Raw genomic sequence first — 21,419 nt, 5'->3', positions numbered from 1 at the left:
TTAAAGGACGGAGATGCTGAGAAAAGGCAGTAGAAGAGGAGAAGACGCACATCCCTCTCCTATCCCTTTTGACCCAGATGAGAGGACAACCTTAAACAATGAATTCAAAACAACTTTAACGCTTTAACAAAGAATTTGTCTGGGAAGTGGCCATGTGAAGGAAAAGAAAAAAAAAAAAAAGGCAAGCACACAGAAATACAGCGCTGTATTGACCATTCCAGTTTAGTTTAGGAACTTTGCAACTCATTTCTATGGTCAACAGAAAAAGAAGCTGAATCCACCAACAGATACGAACAGGAACTGTTATCTGAATGATTGCATGCAAAAGGAGAATAGCATGTGAAGGCCATTGTAAAGGCTGGAATCAATCCACTCAGATACCACATTATTAATCCCCCTGAAAGACTGGCTGATCTTTGCAGGTAGCATAAATAAGCCTGCAGTCTTCTCCAGGCATGCTTGTTGTTTCCTCTGCATATGAAGAGGCCCCTTCTTTGACTTCCAGCCAGTAAAATAATGTTTTTTCCAGATAATGAGCCACTTTACATGAGGAAAATACTCTAGCATCCTGGACCTGTCTAAATAGCATTCCATGTGCTCCCGGCTGCTCAACACCCACACACGGTTATTTCCAATGCTCGTTCCATCGCATCTCAAAAAACTCTAACTCGATGTGATTGCGATCTTCTCTCAGCCAACTTTCACAGTTGTAACTAGATGGGGGCCAAATCATAAGACACAGGACTTTTGAGAAATGAAACTTCAAATATGCATTCATCAGCGGTTGCCAAAATAACCACTAGTAGTAAATCCCTGCAAGGTTTTGTCTTTATTCCTTAAAGATGGAAAGTGAGTTATATGCACACTGGGTATGTACTGGCCATTGTAGCAGGATAGTCATCTCCCCATCAACCGCTGTGGGAACTCAGGAAGCCAGGACTCACAGAGCAGTGGTTTTCAGAGTCAGAGATCATTTCTCTTCACGCCCACACAAAGCATGGTACAGATTTAAATATGACAATTTAAAAGTACATATTTTGGCAAAAGGGGCCAAGTTGGTGACTAAGTAAATCCTGGACTAGATTTTCTCCACAGGTTTTATCACCTCACTATTTTTATGGGTTTTGACCTGCATGGTTGCTTTCTGCAGCTCTCCATAGGTAATGATTTAGTCCAAACCGAAGTTGTTTTATTGCACTCAAGGTGTGATACAACCTTGCAGTCTTCGCAACATCCTCCTCTTCGAATTCTGTGATACTCATCCAAGTGCAACAAAGAGTTCAGGATACTAAATTCACTGTGAAGCTATAAGAATAATTGGCAGAATCATTCTCTTATTGGGGAAGTTCTGATCTTCAGTATGTAAAATGAGGAGGAAAAAAAAAAAAATCCATTCTCATCCCTCCAACTAGCTCATGAGCTCTGTCAGCAAATTCATGTTTTGGAGAGGTTGAGATTGGTACAAAAAAATTGATGCTAGTTTATTTCAGGACAGAATTTGCACTTTTAATCTACAACTCTTTTAATATGTGCATTGAAGTTCATTACTGTTACCCCTCTTCTGTATATTGTACCTTTTACCTTGCAAAAATTTGACTTACAGCAAAGTAAAGCAGCCATTCTGTGACGAATGCATCTTTGCTTAACAAGGCAGCTTGCTGTCAAATGTAGATTTGGGGCCCTTTAAGAAAGCCAGCTAACTTTAAATTTAGTGATACATTTATATTCCTTTTAGGTGTCACCGGTCTGCTACACCTGTTTTGATGCTAATACAAGAGCGTTGCAAGTAGCTCTGTAGCCATCACCTCGTGCAGCACCCCTTTGACTCGGTAAACTCCACAGAGGGCCATACGCAGCTCACTCCCGTTCACTGCTAACAGTTGGGACGCTCACTGAAGCGATCAGTCTGGTCTTCTGGATTGAGAAGGTGATGAGCCATACATGAGGCAGATGGGCTTCCATGGAGCATATGAGGTTGTGGTTTTTATTTAATTATAATAAATTAAAATTTAAAACCTGCTACCACACCAGTTATTTTGCAAAGTCGAGCACTTGGACATCAAAACATAGAATAATGAAAACTGCTTCCCTTTGTGGCATTTTCCTGTCTGACCACAGCTCAAAGAAAAGCATCCGTTTATGTAACTGAAACAAATGCCAGAGCTGATTTCACACGTACCATGCTTGATTTTCTGTCTGACATGGTTTTGGTTCCTAGGCATTCGTATTTAGTTTCCTCATACAGAGCTTTAGAATTCACCAAAAGAGAAACATGAGGAAAAATACGCGTAACTTGTGGTTGGTTTGGGAATTACTGACCTTCTTTCCCACCTCTGGCTGTCAGGATGCCCTTCAGAACAACCCTCGGTCAACACCAGAGGTGTCGTTCATCACTCTGCCTCTTCTCGGGCTCTCTCCCTGCTGGCGCTGCTCAGTCGTTACTTTTGCGGAACTCTTAAGGAAAAGGACCAATGGCTCATACTGCCCAGCCCCAAAATCCTGCTCAAGCCCAAGGCATCTGTTCTTGGGGCAGCTCACGCACCCACTCCCCCTTTGATTGCCCAGGCATTAACCTAAGGGGAAAAGCAGATGGGAGAATGAGGAAGGGAAGAAGCTTATGCTTATGGGGTTTGCGCTCCACAGAAATGAATTTAACTCTTCATCACCTGTAAAAATCACAAGCATCCTAAAACAGTTACTTTGCTATTCTTAGTCCTTTTGGTAACCACTTTGTTAAGACTTATATTTTCCATGGACAGACTGCCAACCCATCTGAGCAAGTGGTTCAGCCGCACACATTGCTGACTGCAATGGGCAGTTTTTCTGTTGTAGTTCAGACTTACAATGTCAATCTTAGACTCATGGTGTCGGAAGTCAATACAAACCATGTCTGCCTCAATTGTCCTTCCCCTCCTTCCTTGTCCCAGAAATATAAAAAGGTTTAAGTGCATTGGGCAGGATTTCAGTGCAAAGCCAAGGGATCCGTGCAGTGCCAAGGAGCGCATGGGACGCAGCCCAAGAACATTTGCCCATGAAAACCTGGCAACCCGCCTTTGGATTGGGTGTCTCTGAGAATGGGACGGGAGCGAGGTTTGCCAGGGCACTCACTGGAGGCTAGAAGTTGTTTAAAACTTGCATAGTCTCGCATGGCTGAAATACAGAGCTGGAACAGTACTGAGCAGGGATTACTCATATGCTAGTGATGAGGAGGAGGATATAAAGTAGTGACGACCTTAAGTGACATTAATCTAGATTGGATCCAGAGCCCGGACAAAAATATTCCCATTTATATCACTGTATATCAGACACAGAAAAATACAAGACAATAGACCTTTCTGCCATCTTGTCTTGCCTTTTTTACAGGAATACAGTAACACAGTCCTGTGCATGAGAAGGTACATTTTTTACATTCAAAAGGTTGCAGTTTTTTTAAAGTATTTATGAAATAAAGAATAATGAAAATTACTGTGCCATCAGAACTACTACTTTTGTCGTTCTTATCATAGCTACAAAACTGAGGTTGACATATTTAACTCATGATTTAAGACAAGTGCAAAACACCCTAATTAGTACTTTTAAATATATATTATATATTAAAGAAGTTTCTAAGACTTTATTTAAAAAAACCCCACAGTATTTTGGTTGGTAGTTTTGTTTGCTAAAAAAATATGTGACAGCACGACTTACCGTTATTTTTGGATGCTACTGAAACATGAAAAGAACAAAAAGCCAACTTGCTATTAATTGGAAATAATACATTTAATTTTTAGAAGGAAGGAATAATAGAAAACATACATGGCTCTTCATCTCTGGTTGTCTGATCTTTCTCAGTTTTTAAATAAATCAAACCCTCTTGTGATTTCCACTTGTAATATTAGATCTTTAAATGTCTGGCTGACACTCTAGCATGAGCTCTGATGGCTGCCAACTTGGAGACAAACTCCTTTATACCAGACCTCCCTAAGTTGCTAGAAAAATTAGTTCTGTCTCACTTTTAACAGTCCTGTTTTTTAATGTGTTATTTTACTTGATTGCCGTCACTTTTGCTGGTTACATGACATTTAGTGAAAGGGAAAAATAAAATCACATTTTAAAGTTCAGAGGTTAGGACTTCTAGATCCTATTTTCAAGTTTAAAAAGATGAGATGGTCAAAAACATCCTCTGTTTTGTTTACACCAAGGGTAGCGAATTGCAAGGAAATCTAGGTGAGACATGACCACTTCTTACCAAAGTTCTGAGATACGCTTCCACTGAAAACTCAGAAAGAAATCACTACAGATTTTTTTAGCATTATTCTCAAATTATGGAGATTAGATGATGGGTTTTGAGCCATTAACACTTAGTAGTTACTAACTTGATTTTTAAAAAAAAGGGGTAAAAAAAACCAAACCAAAAACGAACTGCATTTAGACCTAAACATTTTATGAACAGACCAAAAACTTCCATCTAAGATGCATGCTGGAACAGATCCTGCGGTTCTTCCCAACCAAGATGCCCTCTCAGGACTCAGCAACTTGAGAACAACAGAAAAAGAAACCCCAACTCTTAACATCCGATTAGATAACATTATCACACATTAAGCATTTACATGATATCAAGTACACATTACTACGCAGCAAATTTTTTTTTTTAACCAGTAGTTAAAATTCCCAAAGTCTGCCTTCATGTTTTTATGCATTTTGTCTTGCTATGACTTACAAGTACAGGCTCGGCTTCCTAAGTGGACATGTCAGAGCAGCTTCAGATGCTTCCCCAAAGAAGGTAGCCAGCACATGTACACGTGAAGAAAAGACACAACATAACTTACACCACCCAATTTCAATAAGAAGTCATCATCATTTGTGATTTTTAAATTTTATAACCCTTTTCTTTCCTTTTTTTTTTTTTTTCAAATTAGCCCTCCAGCAAAGTTACTGTAAAGGACAGATGCATTGCAGAAGTACAGAAGTTCTGTTGGGAAGAGTTTTGTGCCAGTGAGTCATTCAGCGTACCTGGGCATTCTGGAGGAGCAGAGATTCACCGATGCCACGTATTGTTTTCCAGTAAAGTTATAAAAGCACTGAGCTGAAAAGAAAAGCACTGATAATTTAAGTGACTCTACTCAACTACTTCCAGGAAGTCAAACACAGCAGGCTATGCCTACTGCTACTGCACAAACAAGGAACACTCCTTTGTAAGAGCATGCACATCAAATCCACCAAAACAGAAGCATTTGGTAGAAATTGGCAGGGTCAGAGGATTCAAGAGACAGTGCAGTTTGTTGCCTTCATCCCCCACCAAATTTGCTTTTCCATACAAATTATTAAAGTTATGGAAGACTGTGGGCCTGGTAAAACAGAATTTGTAAGCGCACCAACACAGAATGAAACTGTTGTTCCTACAGCTATAAAAGGGTGCTGTTACAAAGTAAGTACCTATAACAAACAGTCCAAGCTGTATTTCTGAAAGAAAACAGTTAACAGTTAAAACAATTATGAACTTACCCACTTCCCCATTGACAAGGTGTACTATTGCAAGTGCACCATTAGTATCTCCTGTTACTGGCCACTGTCAGAGACCATTGGACTAGGTGGATCCTTCATTTGACTCATGTTTCTGTTCAGACCTTTTGCTTTTGTTCTCAGCTGTCCAATTTTCCACACACTTTATACATTAACAGAAATGCTTGCCCTTCCATCACCACTAACGTCAGTATATCCGATCTCTAAATCTCATTCAATTCAAGCTACTGTCCCTAGTGCATTTCATGGGCCTACAATATATAAGCCATACAATGAATTGCACTAAGAAAAAAATCTCTACATGTGTAAAATTTACACATGGTATGTGTAAATTTACACATGGTATTTACACATGGTATGTGTAAATTTTACCCTTTCAGCTTGGTGTCACTACTTTGTGCCTGGAAATCATATCAAACGTGCCAGTCTTAAGAAACTGCATTGAAGACCTAGTTTTCCATGCTGCAAATTTTATTACAAAATTAATATGATCTTTCATTATGGGAAAAACTTGTCTCCTTATCCACTGTCTGTGTCAGATGCATATGTGTACACTTTAATCACTTTTGTATGACAACATTTTCTTAAGTAGTAACCATTGGCTCTCCTGTTTGATGCAGGGACACTTCCCTTGGTGGAAAATTTTGTTTCCCAAAGCATCTTTCTCTCCTCTCTTTCTTTATAAATTCCTATCTTGCTGAATATCATTATGCTGTTCTCCACTGTACACCCATGTTCAGAAGCTTCCTGCCACTTCCAGCAGGACAAGTTTTCCTTGTGCTCCATCGCAGTTGTTCAGTTCAAACTACGAAACATGGGTTTGTTGGGTCCTGCCATATAGCTGGAAAGGCTAAGAAGCCACAGAAGCTGGATCAAAGTTATGTACAAAAGACTGGAGTATCTCCTCAACTTTTTCTGTTAGCGACTTGAAAATGAATCTGAAGATGCTCAAATGTTCATGAAGAGGAATTACATTTAAAATGTTGGAAGTCTGCACGTATTCCTCAGGCACATCATTGCAAAGCACTCTCACAAAAACCATCTCCACCTGTATTTCTATATTGTGTCCCTTAATGACTTTGTCCATTTTGGCCATTAGGTATACAGCCTCTCATGGTAAATCTGACTCCAGAATCTCCTTTACATATCAAGATATATTTACTTCATATAAACACTAGTTTTGATTATCTATAGTTTCTAATGTCTGTTTTAATAAAATTCTTTGTTTAAATTAGTAGAATGTCTTAGGAATGAATACTTCTTTAAAATTACAAGTTACCTTTCAGCTCCTAAAATTTTCATTCTTTTTTGATGCCGTGTTGTATTTCTGTTAGAGCTGATACAGCAAACACTTAATAAAACAACCAACCCAAACCAAATCTTAAGACAACTCAATCCCCACGTCCCCCAGGGAAGAAAGATCATTTTCTACCTACTGTATTTTCCCTGCACCTTCATCACCGACACTAATACTAACATGGCCAAACAACAGGGTTTCTAAAATCGTATCATCTAGATCTCCCTTTGACGTCTTTCTTTTTTTTTTTTATTTAACACTTGCAATGCTGGAAGACTTTGTATAAGTGTAACTATATTAATGGGAATGCAATATTAATAGCAAAAAGTTTAATTTTGACATAATTTCATTTAGGCGCAGAAGAAGAAAACGCAGCTAAGTGCCCAAAGTTCCTTCAGGCCAATTTAAACCATTTATTTCCAATATATATTAAAGAAACACTTCTAAATGGCAATATTTCCATTGATTAGTTCTATTACCCAGGAAGTCTTCAAGTATGTAAAGGAGAAATTATGAAGCATATATGTAATGTTTTAAAAATATACAAAAAACCTGTGTGCAAAATTTCTTGACTTTTTAGTTATATTACTACCTTCTTTATAGGTGGTAATATAACAAGAGATATGTTTTACAGACTTCTGTGGAATTAAAAACATTAAGACCACTTAGTCTCAACAATAAACCTCTGCAGAAGTGTTTTTCTTATTTATAAATAGAACCATAATTACGACTACTTTTTGTAGCCATCTTCAGCACTTCTATTACCTTTAAGAAACGGCATGATACAAAATAAACCACCCCAAAACCATTAATTCCTTACTTACATGTTTTCAAGGTGTAGTTTTTCAATAATAGTACAAAACAGTATTTGTTGTGGCAGAAGAAGAGAGTGATTATTACTCTAGTTACTTCAAAACTCACCACCATAATTAAGTGACTTTTTGGCAAATTTTAGGTGGATAGGAATCAGAGCGGGCTGTAGTAACTTTAATAGATGTTGCCAGTTAGAAAAACTGAGACTAAAGTGAAGTCTGAGTAAAAACAAAGTTCAGTTATTTGAATTTCTGCTTTTTCCTTGCCTGAAACTCTTCGGTTTTATTTTTGACAGATTTTATTAGCATTGATAAGGCAGGATCTACGGCTTTCTTAGCAACCTCTCCTTTCTTTGCCATCTTGTTCTCCTGCCCCTTGCTTGCCTCCTTAAGATCTTGCTCCTTTTCTTCTCTTCGGCGAGCTTTCTCTTCCAAGATCTTTTCTACTGCTTTTGTCTTCTTGAAATTTGGATCTGAAGGATCCAGATTAAACAGGGGAGAAGTAAACATGGCTTGGAATCTTGTATCAGCAACATTTACCTGAAGGCAGAAAAGGAGGATTTATTTTAGGTAACCTTTACCCATGATAGCAAAGCTGTTAAACAAAATAAAATATGAGCTGCTTAAGGAGTCATAGCTCATGAGATTGTTCACCGTTCCTGGAACTGCTCCACTGACAAAATCCCAGTGAGCATGAAGTAGAGAGCCAGAAGATACTATTGGTAAAATGCTTGTACAAATCCTGTATATGCCTCTATCGGCAGACCAAGGAAAGGTTTGTTGTTGAGAACTGACCAGGACGAAAGCAGCAGTGGATAACAATCAGAACAAACATACCAATGCGTATTTTAGGCAAGGAGTTGTACAAGGCCTTGCATAAATAGTGTCTTGTTATCTTACACAGAGGCTGAATCTGTCCCCCTTCAACCTTGTATGAAGAGTATTTCTTGCTTTTTGAAAACAGCCTGTAACTCCCTAAAAAGGTAGATCTAGGTTGTTCTCCTTCAGCCAGAGTAAGGGAGGAGAAGGATATGACACCACCAAATTTGTCCTAAAAATAAGTGATATTACCAAAGGTTCTAGCTGAGCCTCAAAATCAAGAGTATACCATTACCTGGAAGTCATCTTCTAATAATTCTTTCTTTTTCATTAAGAGTTTCTTTTTCTTCTTGCTCAAATTCTGTTGTTCTACAATCTTTTTATAATTAAAATGTTTTCTGGCATCCTCCTCATCATCCATCATAAGTAGCGCCATTTCAGCCTGTTACAAAATAAGAAAGTCCATGCACACAATGAAATTGAGTTTTCTATGAAAAATATAGCAGCCCATTAATAAAGTCTGTATGAATCTACATACATATAAATGAGTTGAAATAGGGTTGTCAGGGCAGTATTAGTTCATCCATAACAACATTCTTTTAACATTTTGAGGTGTAATATTAAATACGATAGTTGATTTCCTTTTTATGAGATATAAAATAAATGCAAATATCCATATTCAACCTTCAAATGTACTAATAATCTAATCTGAAAATTGTACACCATAACTTAGAAACCACAAATTGATACAATTTTATATTGATACTTATATAGCAAAATAAAAATTAACATATATGAATTTAATACATTTATTTAGTTAACTTGTTCTGAGAAAGAATGAAAAGCAAACATGCAGTAGCAAACAATTCAGTCTTCAAGGTTACAAGTCTACAGGGCAAGGTTTGAACACACAAGTATTTCATACAATGCTGATGTTAAAAGTAAACGTTCAGCACCGCGCAACACGCAAACATACTGGGATAGCTTTAAAGCTAGAGGGACAATCAGCTCAAGCAGTATAGCTTCTGTGCCCTTACATTGCAGCGTTACCTAACCCTGCTGAGCTGTGTTCAGCTGTCATCTTCCAGAAAGATATCATGGTGTAATCTTAGAACATCAAAGCATGGACCGTCTACCATTTTTCCTGGGTAATTTTTGTTCCAAAAGCTCTTGCTATTAAAATATACAGTTTCCTCCTACTGCTGTCCTATGGATTTTAGTAGTTCCACTCACAAACACGGAACATAAATATTTGCAGAATTTAGGCAATGCAACATCTGTAATTCTTAACATTTTAAACCACTTTACCTTCTGTTTTTCAACTTCATCTTCATCTTCTGAGGTACTTTCAACCGATTCTGACTTCTTCTTTAAACCTAAGTGCAAATATAGGATATGCACGCGTTTATTCAAGCTTATGCATGAGAGCATAAGTTACCTATGAACAGAACCTCTAAGTGCATCTCATTTTCTTGTAATCAATACTTAAATGTCAAATGTGGAAAAAGGCTGAAAAGTTAAGAAAAAACAGCTAGACTTAAAGCAATAAAAATCTGCTAAATATTTCTTTAACTTAAGGATGCAGCAATATTGAAATGGCATAAACAAGTCAACAAAAAAGAAAAGTTAGAAAAAATTGTTTTAATGTATTTTTCATAGAGCAGTAGAGAGAAGTGTCACAACAGTGCAGGCAAACATATGACATTACTCCACTCCTAGGGCGTTTTAAAGAGAAATTAGTTTGTATACTCATAAATGTAATTGAAGCGTCCTGCAGTGCTCAAATTGTTCATTCCTTCTACTTAAGTAGACAATGTAGTAAATACTTTAGAATAAAAAGCAAGTGTGCATCTCTTCTCTGTATCCAGAATACAAGTTTGCCAGCTGAATAAGAGTACATCAATTAAAAAAAAAAAAAGGAAAGAAAAAAGACAAACAGTTTTGAAAATTTATATGCAAGGCTAAAAGACCATCTTCTGCTGTTAGCCACGCTAGCGCAAAAAACCCTTGCACAAAAGACCTGAACAGAATCACAGGAATGAAACTATGATTGATTCTGTTCAGTCTGAATTGAATATTCTTCTGATGAAGCTTTTTTGCTCTCTTAGAATTTACTTTAGATACACAGTGCTGATTAGACAGACATAATGAATAGTAACAGCGTAAGACATTAGTCAAACATAAATTTTAATGAAAACAGACACATTTATAAATCCTATGAAATCAAATTATTCTCTTTGGAACGCCTGTAGCCCTCGATCAAGAAGGACCAGGAAAAGCAGAAGGTTTCCTGACCTGAACCACATACTCTGACCTTTGAGCTTGGAATTACATTCCCAGGCAATTTATTACAGTCCACTGGGGGTAATCTTAAGGAAGATATTTGGCTCCATTTTGCTAAGCTAGATTTGCAGTCAGACTAGAAATACAAACATGCCAGAAAAATGTCAAGTTATATCACTAAGTATACTCTGGAACAGGATACATTTCTTGAAGAACAATTTTTCCTCCCTTGACTATTCTCTTGACTATTTCTAAATGGATTCCAAGCTGGAAATGGATTTCTAGAAGAAACAAACCACCACCACCAAAAAATAAACCATCCAGATGCACAATGTCATCAGCTCAAGAACTAAATTGTTGATTTAGTAGTTCCAGAAAACGTGCAGGAAAGTCAGATTCAGATATAATATTGTTACCTAACCTACACAATTTATATTAACGTGTAGAAGGGAGAAATAAATGTCTTATGTAAGACTTCAACAACTACGACATCTTTTATATCTTCCCAGAACTGGCTAAACTACAGAAAAGGAAACAGGGCACAGAGATAAGAATTGGAGACAATTATTCTATAAGTTAAATCAGTAAATCTCTTAGCCTTTCCACCCATCCCCAAAAGAAGGGCTCCTCAAGTCATCTTCCCTCATCTTTCACTATATGTAGGATCACAGAAGTGAAGATAGCTTACCTTCATGCCTTCAGAGACTTTTGTTGCTGCTGATGGGGGTGAACCGGGCACTAGTATTACACTATTTATTTCTTACTATGACCCTGTGCAGCTAATAAACACAGCTTGGTACCTGAAATCACTCTGACCACTAAAAACTTTGCATCATGCTGAAAAGAATTTGGTTTCAGAATTCAAAAATACGTAATTTTCTCTTTCTCCTGACATAGTCCCCCATACATGCTGGAAATCCGCCCCACCTTTTGCACACATATGACTGTAAAACCTATGTAAGAGTCCTCCCCAACTGATTCCAAACCCTCAGATTTTACCTACCACCAAATCCCCACTGCCATCTTTTGGTCAGATTTGGTCCACCCTACAGCAGCAAATACTTGTCTTCAACACTATGCAGAACTGATAGCTGCCACCAGCCAGTGAGAGAAGTTTCTAGTCTCTGCTGCAAGCCCCCCTCAAGCTGCCATTCAGCTCTTTCTCAGCTCAAGAATTCAGTTTGCAACATTCATTTTGCACATCAACAACTTTCCAGTGCTAACAGTAAAAGGCTAATCATAATTTTGAGACTTCATATACAGAGACCGCCCCCAGCCCAAAAACTCCTCTCACAAGACCTCTCATCTGTCTTACTCAGAAGCTTGGAAGTCAGTCTCAAAAGCCTTGCAAAGACACACGGTGAATGAGTCAGTAATACAGCTAAGACCTTTATCTTCCAAGTACAGGTTCTACAACTATACTCAGATTTTGCTGTTAACCTCTTATATCCCCCCCAGTCGTACTGCTACCTTCCAGCATTAAAAAAGCCATAATTTCTACATATATCATAAATTAGATCATGAGAAAGCATCTAAATGGTTTGGCACCTATAGGAGTTGTAACAATGTGTAACAACAGTAGCTGTTTTCCTCAAAGGAGGATCCAGAGAAACTATGTTTAATAGTCTAAAGCTATTCAGTGATTTCCAAAAGCAGGACATTGCTCTCATGTTAATAAGCAATTACACTACTCAGCTATTAATCTTCCAACAGTTTAAGCTACAAAAGTCATTCTGACCTACGTGAACCTTTTCTGAGACCCCACAGAAACAGATGCAGTAAGACTGAAACTGGCCAAGCCAAATGAAAAGATTTGTAGCACTTTTTGAAACAATATAGAACGAAAGTGACAAGTGATTTTTTTTTTGACAACATCAAACTAGAATCAAGCTTCTGAAATGCAACATCAAGGCTCAAATATATGCAGCATTTTACATTTTATCCCGTGGTACTATTGAAAAACCACGTAGGGATTATGCGCATATGAAAACTTTGTGCAAAGCAAGCACCATCATGAATTTCAGGAGTGCTAATTTGCACACACCTGCGCCCTGCACAGATACTCTTTGGGCATAGCAGGCACAAAGAATTTCCCTACCTTGCCTCTCCCAAGATGAAGCATCCACAGGGTAAGAATCACTGCCTGCTTTACAAACAGTTTTCAGGAACAAAGACAAACCTGGTGAATATACGCTTAAATCAACTTCCCGTAACTTCCAGTTTTCCTGTCACTGCACTCAAATGTGTTAGGCCCTTTGTCTAACAGCTCCTAACAGCCTTGCTTCCCTTCAAGTGCCTCAACTTGTCAAAAACTGACTTATACAAGACCCATACACATCACAGTCAACAAATGAATACAGCAGGAGCAAATACACCACTGCAAACAGCACTACTGTATCCTCACAGTTTCTGCTCTGGTCCACCTGAGTCTGCACACATACCCTGTCATATGCTTTTTCAGCATAATCTAAGATCATCTGACAGTCAGTTTAAAGCAGAAATTTCAGTCTTTCAGGGGAATTGTGGAAGGCTTATGAAAAATTACGATCATTCAAGTTATTGCTGCCTGTACCCTAAATACAAAGCTGGCAGAGCTACAGCCTAGTTCAAAGAAGATTGTAACCCTTTTTCCCCAACTGGATAAGCTAGCTGTGCTTAAAAGCAACCCCAGCTATGAGACAGAGGCTGTTCTGGGTAAACTTGGTGAAAGCCAGACAAAGTTGTGCTGTGTAATCATCATTAAAATGTCAACTGGCTTGCAGCCAGCCACTGTACTCTCCCTTTAAAACTTCTCCAGGGCTAGCCACATTCTGTTTTTCTCCTGTTTCTCAGTAGATTATCAGTAATCTTGCAGACAAAAGCTTCACTTTCTTAACCTTTATGTCTATTTTACTATCCTCAAAGGCTCCACGAACACTAAAAGTCTATTCTCCATATTACGGACAAGAAGGTTTAAGAATCTGCGGATATGACCCTTCTCTGCTGAGCCCCTCCATGACACAAAGAACTTCTTACATAATGCAGAAGAAAACATTTTTTCAGAGATTTCACATAGCACGTTGAAACATCAAACATTAGTATGAGAGTACCTACATAATCTTGCTATTAAAGAAAAATTAAAAAAAAAGCGGTGGAAGGAATGGTGTCTTTACAGTGAGTTCTGAAATAACCTATACACAACTCACCAGCAAAGCCTGGCAGAAAACAGCATTGTGAGACACCTTAAATTGTGGTGTTTCCTATAAAACATGGATAAGACTCACCCTACTGTTCTGTACTTCAGACTATAAAGACATACACATAAGCACATTAAGACACGAAGTCATCCAGGTTTTGTTTTTCAATTATTTACTTTCTCCTAATATAAACTTCAAACCATCAGGACAGAAGCCTATGCTGGCTGGTATCAAATTAAAACTAATTTACTCTTTTTAAATGGAACTTGGATCTACACTGCTATACTCAAAAAAACCCCAACCAAAACAACAGACCGGCAATATTTGTAAATCTGTTGCTATCTTCCTTTTGTTTGTTTTCTTACTTTTTTTTCCCCTTTCTTTTCTTCTTTCAATATACAATAGTATGAGCTACCCTTAAGTTTTGGCTCCCAAGAGCACAGAAAGCCAAGAACTCACACTTATTGATTATCCTACCTTAAAATTTTAACCAGCAAAACCATACTCAAAATCAAATTGCTGTTACCACAGCAAAAGCTAACTTAAACATCAGACTAAAAAGCTTGTAAAAAAGGTATACTAAAAATCTAAACTGGACAAGTTATTTCCTAAAATATTACATTTCACTATTTGGGTTTCTAGGCAGCCAGAGTACACTAGTAAAATGTGTATCAGACTAAGAGAAAAGAAAATTGATTTATTCTGAAAGACAACTTTGTTTATGATGCAAAAACTGACATTTATGTAATTGACCCAAACTTCAAAGGGACCTATGCATATTGGGCTCCTCCTATATAAAAGGAAGCAGGCTCTGAAGGCAATGAAGTTCTTTTCTCTGGAATATTTAGGGGAGCAGATGGTCAGCTTGTTTCTACCAGCCATCCTGAGAAACTGGCTAAATGATAGGCTCTGGCAAAAGCTAAAAGAACCATGTTCCCCACCATTCCACATATCACAATATGCATCATTTTACAAGAACAGCACCTGCAATTTTAGGCAAATGACACCTACTTTCATTCTGAACACGCTATCTCTGCATTTACTCTAGCTCAACTTTGTTTCTAAAGCTCATTATCTAAGGCAAGGGCAGATTTCTTCCAGAAGTCACCCCTCTTGACCCACCTGTTTTCTCAAATTCTTCAGCAAAATATGGGTCGTTGAGATCAACATCAGATGGAAGTTCATCTTCACTCAATTCTCTCTCAGCAGTAGCCTGTGACAAAGCACAAACATTATTTCAATCAACATATAAACAACTACTAAAGTTTCACTGGAATTAGATGTTCCTTCCACTAGTAACTATGAACATGAAAATGGAAATATTGTATGCTGAACATCATAAAACTAGAATACACTAAAAATTGCTAGTAAAGAAAAATCAACAGTTTAAAATCTGTTTCACAGATTGAAAGCTTTTTGTGTATCTGAAGAAGGGCTATTTACACCTTCCAAGGATCTTTATTAGACATACCCACAAACTGTGATGCATTAGCTAACCATAACAATGCTGTGATCCTGTAATTTGTTGGTATGTCCTTACTTTATGTTCCACAAAAGCTCTGCTTGGGGAAAAACTTGAGTAAGGAGCTTCATTTTGTGCTCCAAAATTCAAAAAGACTGAGTTTGGATTTAAAAGAACAACTTTTATTACTGGAAGTATTGTGTCGTACACCTTGCCCCTTGACTTAATTTGTCAGACCAAACAAGAATATTATGCTAGCAAAAGTTGCTCTACTACCTAACAGTGCTACTTACTCTGTTCAGAGCACTCATCTGCTGTAAGGTTTAAGAAGTTACTCATCAAATGCCAGCTAAAACTAACTGGAATGCGCAGTGTAACTCAAGTTGTAGAGATTACTCTGAAAAACATTATTCTGCAACATGAATTATATTCAGAGTAATTTAAGAATTCAGGAAAGATAGATTCCGTATGCCACATGCTTTTTTTTCCTAGCGTATGCACAAATATTTCATTTACCTGCCTATTTCTGCACATTACTGCCACAGGAGTCTGTTACTTCACAATTGCTTTCTGCATGTGGAAAGATGAGAAGCAACAGCAATCTTCACATTACTATAGGACCATTTTGTTATTCCTACACAGAACTATTTAACAAATTTGCTCTTGCAATTTGAAATCTGAATAGTTCTTCGTGGCTATTAATTCTTTGCTGTTACAGCTTTGGGAAACAAGTCGGTATCATTTTAGGCCAAAAATTTCCACAACTACAATTACATTATCATAACAACTTTGAACTGATATGCATACAGTAGCAAAAAGACCCTTCCTAATGCATTCAAAAATGTAAATTAAAAACCAACTGTTATTATGACTATTTATCTTTAAAGCAACACAAGTAGATAAACGATATTTTGTGTAAGCATATGTATCATGAGTAGTATCCTGAATATCCTTTTGCTCTGTAAGTTTGATGAGGCACTCTCGGTCTTTCCACATGAGTGACCACTGCACATTCTAACCTTAAAATAGTACTGGAAGCTATACAATTTTTTGTTTAGTTTATCCAAAACAAAACATTAACAGCAACTTAAAAAACCAAACAAGCAACAACTCCCCCCCAAGTGGCCAATGAAAACATTACCTTTCTCTTTTTTTTAAGAATTCTTTTTTCTTTCTTCTTCTCTAGATATTTTTGCCATGGAGTTAGGTTATCCTTTCCTTCCAACCTGTTTTTGACCATTTCTTCAGCAGTTTCTTTGAGGCCTAGAAAAAAAATAGTAAGTTAAAGAAATTAGATGAATCTGAATTTTGTTTTTACATCAACTGTTTTCCCCTTTGTAAAAGAATAATCTAGTTTTTCTTTAACAGATCTGTGAAAACAACATAAATATTGCTTAAAACAACATCTTTTAAAATAAGATCACTTTACAGGATGTGTTTTTCCAGATAAAACTTTCCTTCAGTAATAAATTGGACAAGAATCAGAAGAAGAGCCTGCTTATGCGATATCTGATTCCCAATGCTCAGATGGGAGAGGTCTCCTCTCCAGACATTAGACTGTGCAGTCTACAGACAACACTTTGTAAGGGTGAGAGTAACACAATAAAAATAACAACTACAGACATATACAGAGCCCTTATATTTAATGTACCTTACTATAATTAGTTAAGATTAACAAAACCACTGTGAATACAGTCCAGTCATTCCCTTTTTTTGTGCATGGCAGAACAAAGTACAAAAGATGAAGTGACTTAACAACAATTCTGAAATGTTAAATCACTGTCAGAATATAGGGTCATCTCACAGCTGGCTTGAACCTCTATAGCTGGTGCTCTCCATGTCACACAGAGATATTATCTGGTTGTTGCTGTATCAGTATGCCTCGCTCACATGATGAAGTTGCTATATATAGCATCTCCCATTGCTGAAACTTTGCCTCTGCGATAATACTGTGACAATGCTGCAGTATCTCTGATGACCAGTGTATTTTTCATCCATCATTGTAAAAGAGAACAATAAGCTATTATCTGAAGAAATGTAAAGTAAAAATAAATCCGCAGCTAGAAAGCACAGAAAAACGTAAATAAAAAACCCAAATAATTTCTTGCTTTATGTACTAATGTCATAACATGACATGCGTTAAGTTAAACTACACAAGTTATTTTCAAGTCATCTAGCCTTTTAAAGCTACCTAGTACCACTCTGCTTTAACAACAGAAAACTATCTAAAATTTAAAAACAGCACACACCCACTATGACAGTAAACCTAGATTCAGATTCAATGCTTAAGGTAAATAGCTTTTTTTTTTTTTTAAAAAAAAAGCTATTTGTTAACAAGAAGCAGAGATTAAGTGCATAGACTGCTTGAAACATACCAACCTCTCAAAGAAACAAACAAACAAAAATATTTGAAAGAATGTTTTCTGTTATCACTGATTACCAGTTAAAAAAAAAAAAAAAAGGCAACAGTAAGAGAAATAAACCATCCTCTTATTCGGTTAGCACACCAAGTTACCAAAAGTAATTTTTGTACTCAACAGGTATGTGAACTGAAAGATCGAAGGAGAAGAGTACCATTCTCCCATGAGATTCAGTGAGGAACTGTAACTATTAGACCATTAATTCAGATCTGCACCTCTTCCACATCCTTTTGTTATGGGTACAGTGTAAGAGAAGCCCTCAAGTTTGTGTTTCCTGACCAGTCAGCAGTTGGGAAAGGTGGCTAAATGCTTTGCTGAAGGAAGTTTCCCCTTTACTTTCAGAGCATGACAGTTTTCTGACGGTCCTGGAAAAGTGAACCCCACAGAAATGCAACATATCTGGCTCTAAATAATTCTCACATAACAAGATCAGACAGTTAAGTTTGGATGTGCTAATTAGGTTTACATTAAATTTCATAATTTAGCACAGACTGCCACTGTTTCAATGCCTAGCACTTGAAGCTGCATGCACAGTATGTCCTAATCTTTAATTTAGCCTTTTTGTAAATATGCATTCTGATAGTTTCTCATCACATGATCACATTCTACCTTTTCCAGAGGATTTTAACTGGTTGATCTATAGACCATGAACATGTAGCTACTCAGTACTCTGTGTTACTGTTCAACATACAGCTGTTACTGAACATAATAATATATAGCAAAATTACCAAACATAATTGAACCCTACTGTAGAAACAGAAATGGAGTTTTCTGTAATGTGTATTATTACAGTATTCAATGGTGCAAGAACATCAGCTTAAGCAAGAATCCATTAAATAACTGGAGCATCCCCATTTTACATCTAGAATATTTAAATCTAAAACAAGCACTGAATTTAAAAGCAATCTTCATTTTTCGGTGAAAAATTCCACACACTTCAGGAATGCCTCTTCAAAAGTCTTTACATCACACAGCACTTGCATGTTATGACAACTACTGACTTCAGATGGAGCTTATACACTTTCAGCCCCTTCTTCACAAGACAGGCACTTGCAAGAACAAAACTTCATGATGTAAAGAGATTAACTGACTTGCCTTGCAACACACTGGAGCAGAATTCAGTGGCAGGACAGAATCCACTTCCCTGGCAGGAGGTAACAGCCTGAGCAATGAAGTATTTTTCTCCTACCTGCAATTCCTTCCTTCATTCACTACACACTTTTTTTTTTTTTTTTTAACTTCTGGAACGAGTGAGTCAGATATCCTATAGTTAACATCCTCTTTTATGACATGAGTGATAGATCTTGGGAGCGTGTAGGAATCATGTTTCTGCTTCCCCCTCCAAGTCTGATATTTGCCGTCTCTTCCCCAATTCTACGTTCTAATTGTCTCTCTTCAGCGTCCCTTTCTTACCATCCCAGTCCAGCCCTCACCTAACCAAATCCTACTCTCCTGCCCCTCATACCAGTTTTATTGCTTGGAAATCGTACTCGGACCTCTCCAGATGTCCTAGACTAGATCCCATTCTTTCTCCCAACTCCCAGGTTTCTCATTTGGCCAGTCCCCGCTCCTCATCATTCCTTCCAGCTCTCCTCAGTAATGAGGAACTGAAAACAAGAGTTCATAACGGAAAAAGTGGGCAGCCTTCACGGACAGTTCTACCCATCCTCAGAAAAGCAGGCAGAACATTTTTTAAAAAACTGCAAACACCAATTCCTTTTCTTGCACTTGTCTACACTCCAAAAATAATTCAAAGGCTGGAGAGCTGGTTACAACATATCTGAAACAACAAGTGTGGACAAGATCTAAAATTGTATTAAACCATGCCTTATAGGAAGAAAAGGGGGGGGGGGGGGGGGGGGGGAAGCATCCTTCTACTATCCCGGAAAGAAGCCAGAATTAACTGTAAGTGGCAAACTGTTACCACCACAAAAATCGGGTTCTAAACCAGCAAACAAATGCAAAGCCACAACAAAGTAAAGGAAGGATATTGTACAGGTTCACTAAAAACGTGCCACTAAGAAACCCTCTCACACAACAAGGATGAACATTTAGTTATTTCCAACTGTACACCTCTTCACCTCCAAAGTCAATGAAAGCAGAGTCATCAGCTTCCTAGAAACTGAACTACTATTACTTTGGATGTTATTTTGCAGTACTTCTGTGAAAAAATTACCAGTCAGGTAGCAACCTTGCAGATTCTCTCTGAAGACAGTAAATACTGGATTAAAAAAAATATATGTCACATCTCCAGAAAAAGAGACACTCAAAATCTCAAAGGAGGTTACAAGATTTCTGATTTATTTGCCTGGAAAATGGAATCATTTGATCCATCTGGCACAGAAGGACTTGGAGGAAAATACAGTCCTTTCTTGTGGTATTTGGCAGTCTCATGAAAGGCATTAGAGTTTTCCACAGATTAGAATGGCTTAGAAACTACTGTCCAGACCACTTCCCGAGAATAAGAGTGTATTTAAGTGGTCAAAAGGCTTTTGATTGCAGAAGGGGAAAGGAATTGTCTACTTGAGGTAGAATTATTAACTGGCCGTAGAAAAGGCTAATTTATACCCCTATCGATATCAATGGTTTTTTTTAGAATAAATGAATCACACTAGTTTTATTTAATCTTCACAAATAAGGGCCAAGAAAAGAGGGGAAAAAGGTCATCTATATTAGCATACAAGTAAATCATACCTGAGCTAAAGGACTAAAAGTGTGATAAATACTACAACAAACCTAAGTATATTGCTTCTCACACTGGTGGGAGAGTGAGGGAGGGTGAGCAGGCCAGAATTTTTACCTCTCTAAACACTTAATTTTGAAAACTTTTGGAAGTTCAACAGCATGCAACTGTCACAATTATTAGAAGCTAGGAAGATACTTTTCTATTCTCTGGAAATCTAAAAAAAGCAAGTTCATCTTCCATGTAATGTCTTACCAGAAAAAAGAAACACCTTGTTGCGGGTAGCTAAAAGGAATGGCAGACAGAAATATTCTGATAACATTAGAATTTGTCACCCCCGAAGATAAGACATCTTAAGTCAAGACAGTTTTCCTAACATAGTATAAGTAGCTGAAAAAATCCCACCACACTTAGCAGCTAAGATGTCAAGTGTGAAGAACTACAGTGCTGAGCCCATGCGCAGCTGAGCACACGCTGCTTCGTGCTGCAAGAGGTAAGACTGCTTCAGCAAGAGGACACGCGAAGAAATTATATAGATTGAGATATATATTCCATATGAGCATTTTTGTGCTCCGTATAATCTGTAACAACATACAGTTGGGGTTTACTATGCACTTTACAGAGACATGATTGCCTGCTATTCTACTTTTGATGAAAACAAATTTTAAATTTTCCTCTAAGCCTAGCTAAATATTTACATGTCATTCTTCCCAAAGGAAGAATTTTTAAGTCCAATAAATAAAAAAACTGTATGAAAAACTGGCTGAATATAATCAAGAAACGCAGTTGTGGTCTTCTCCCTCTTCACCTTCTGAAGGGACCTTTGGGAGCTGGATAAAGATGCATAGTAATTGTTGCTCAAATCAGATATGATTAAGAAAACAGATGGATGCTTAAATATAACACTGATTTTGTGCCTAAAAGAAACAGACCAAAGAGAGCTGGAACTACATCTAATTTATTTT

The 21,419-nt window shown here is 37.4% G+C and overlaps 1 protein-coding gene across 2 annotated transcripts in view; it reads right to left on the bottom strand.

Annotated features, from left to right (window-relative positions):
* Positions 1-7,178: 7,178 nt before the first annotated feature.
* The window catches only part of ESF1 (ESF1 nucleolar pre-rRNA processing protein homolog), a 33,676-nt gene continuing 19,435 nt past the window's right edge, over positions 7,179-21,419 (bottom strand). For both annotated transcript variants that reach the window (XM_072857428.1, XM_072857429.1), the window contains exons 10-14: positions 16,493-16,614; positions 15,012-15,102; positions 9,739-9,806; positions 8,726-8,872; positions 7,179-8,151 (exon numbers count right to left, since the gene is read on the bottom strand). In XM_072857428.1, coding sequence (XP_072713529.1) covers positions 7,852-8,151; positions 8,726-8,872; positions 9,739-9,806; positions 15,012-15,102; positions 16,493-16,614 — 728 coding nt within the window. In that variant the 3' untranslated portion in view covers positions 7,179-7,851. The remainder of the gene's footprint in view (positions 8,152-8,725; positions 8,873-9,738; positions 9,807-15,011; positions 15,103-16,492; positions 16,615-21,419) is intronic.

The sequence above is a fragment of the Ciconia boyciana genome, chromosome 3, assembly GCF_034638445.1.
Source record: "Ciconia boyciana chromosome 3, ASM3463844v1, whole genome shotgun sequence".
NCBI classification, from domain to species: Eukaryota; Metazoa; Chordata; class Aves; order Ciconiiformes; family Ciconiidae; genus Ciconia; species Ciconia boyciana.
This window is presented reverse-complemented; position numbering and strand designations above follow the sequence as displayed.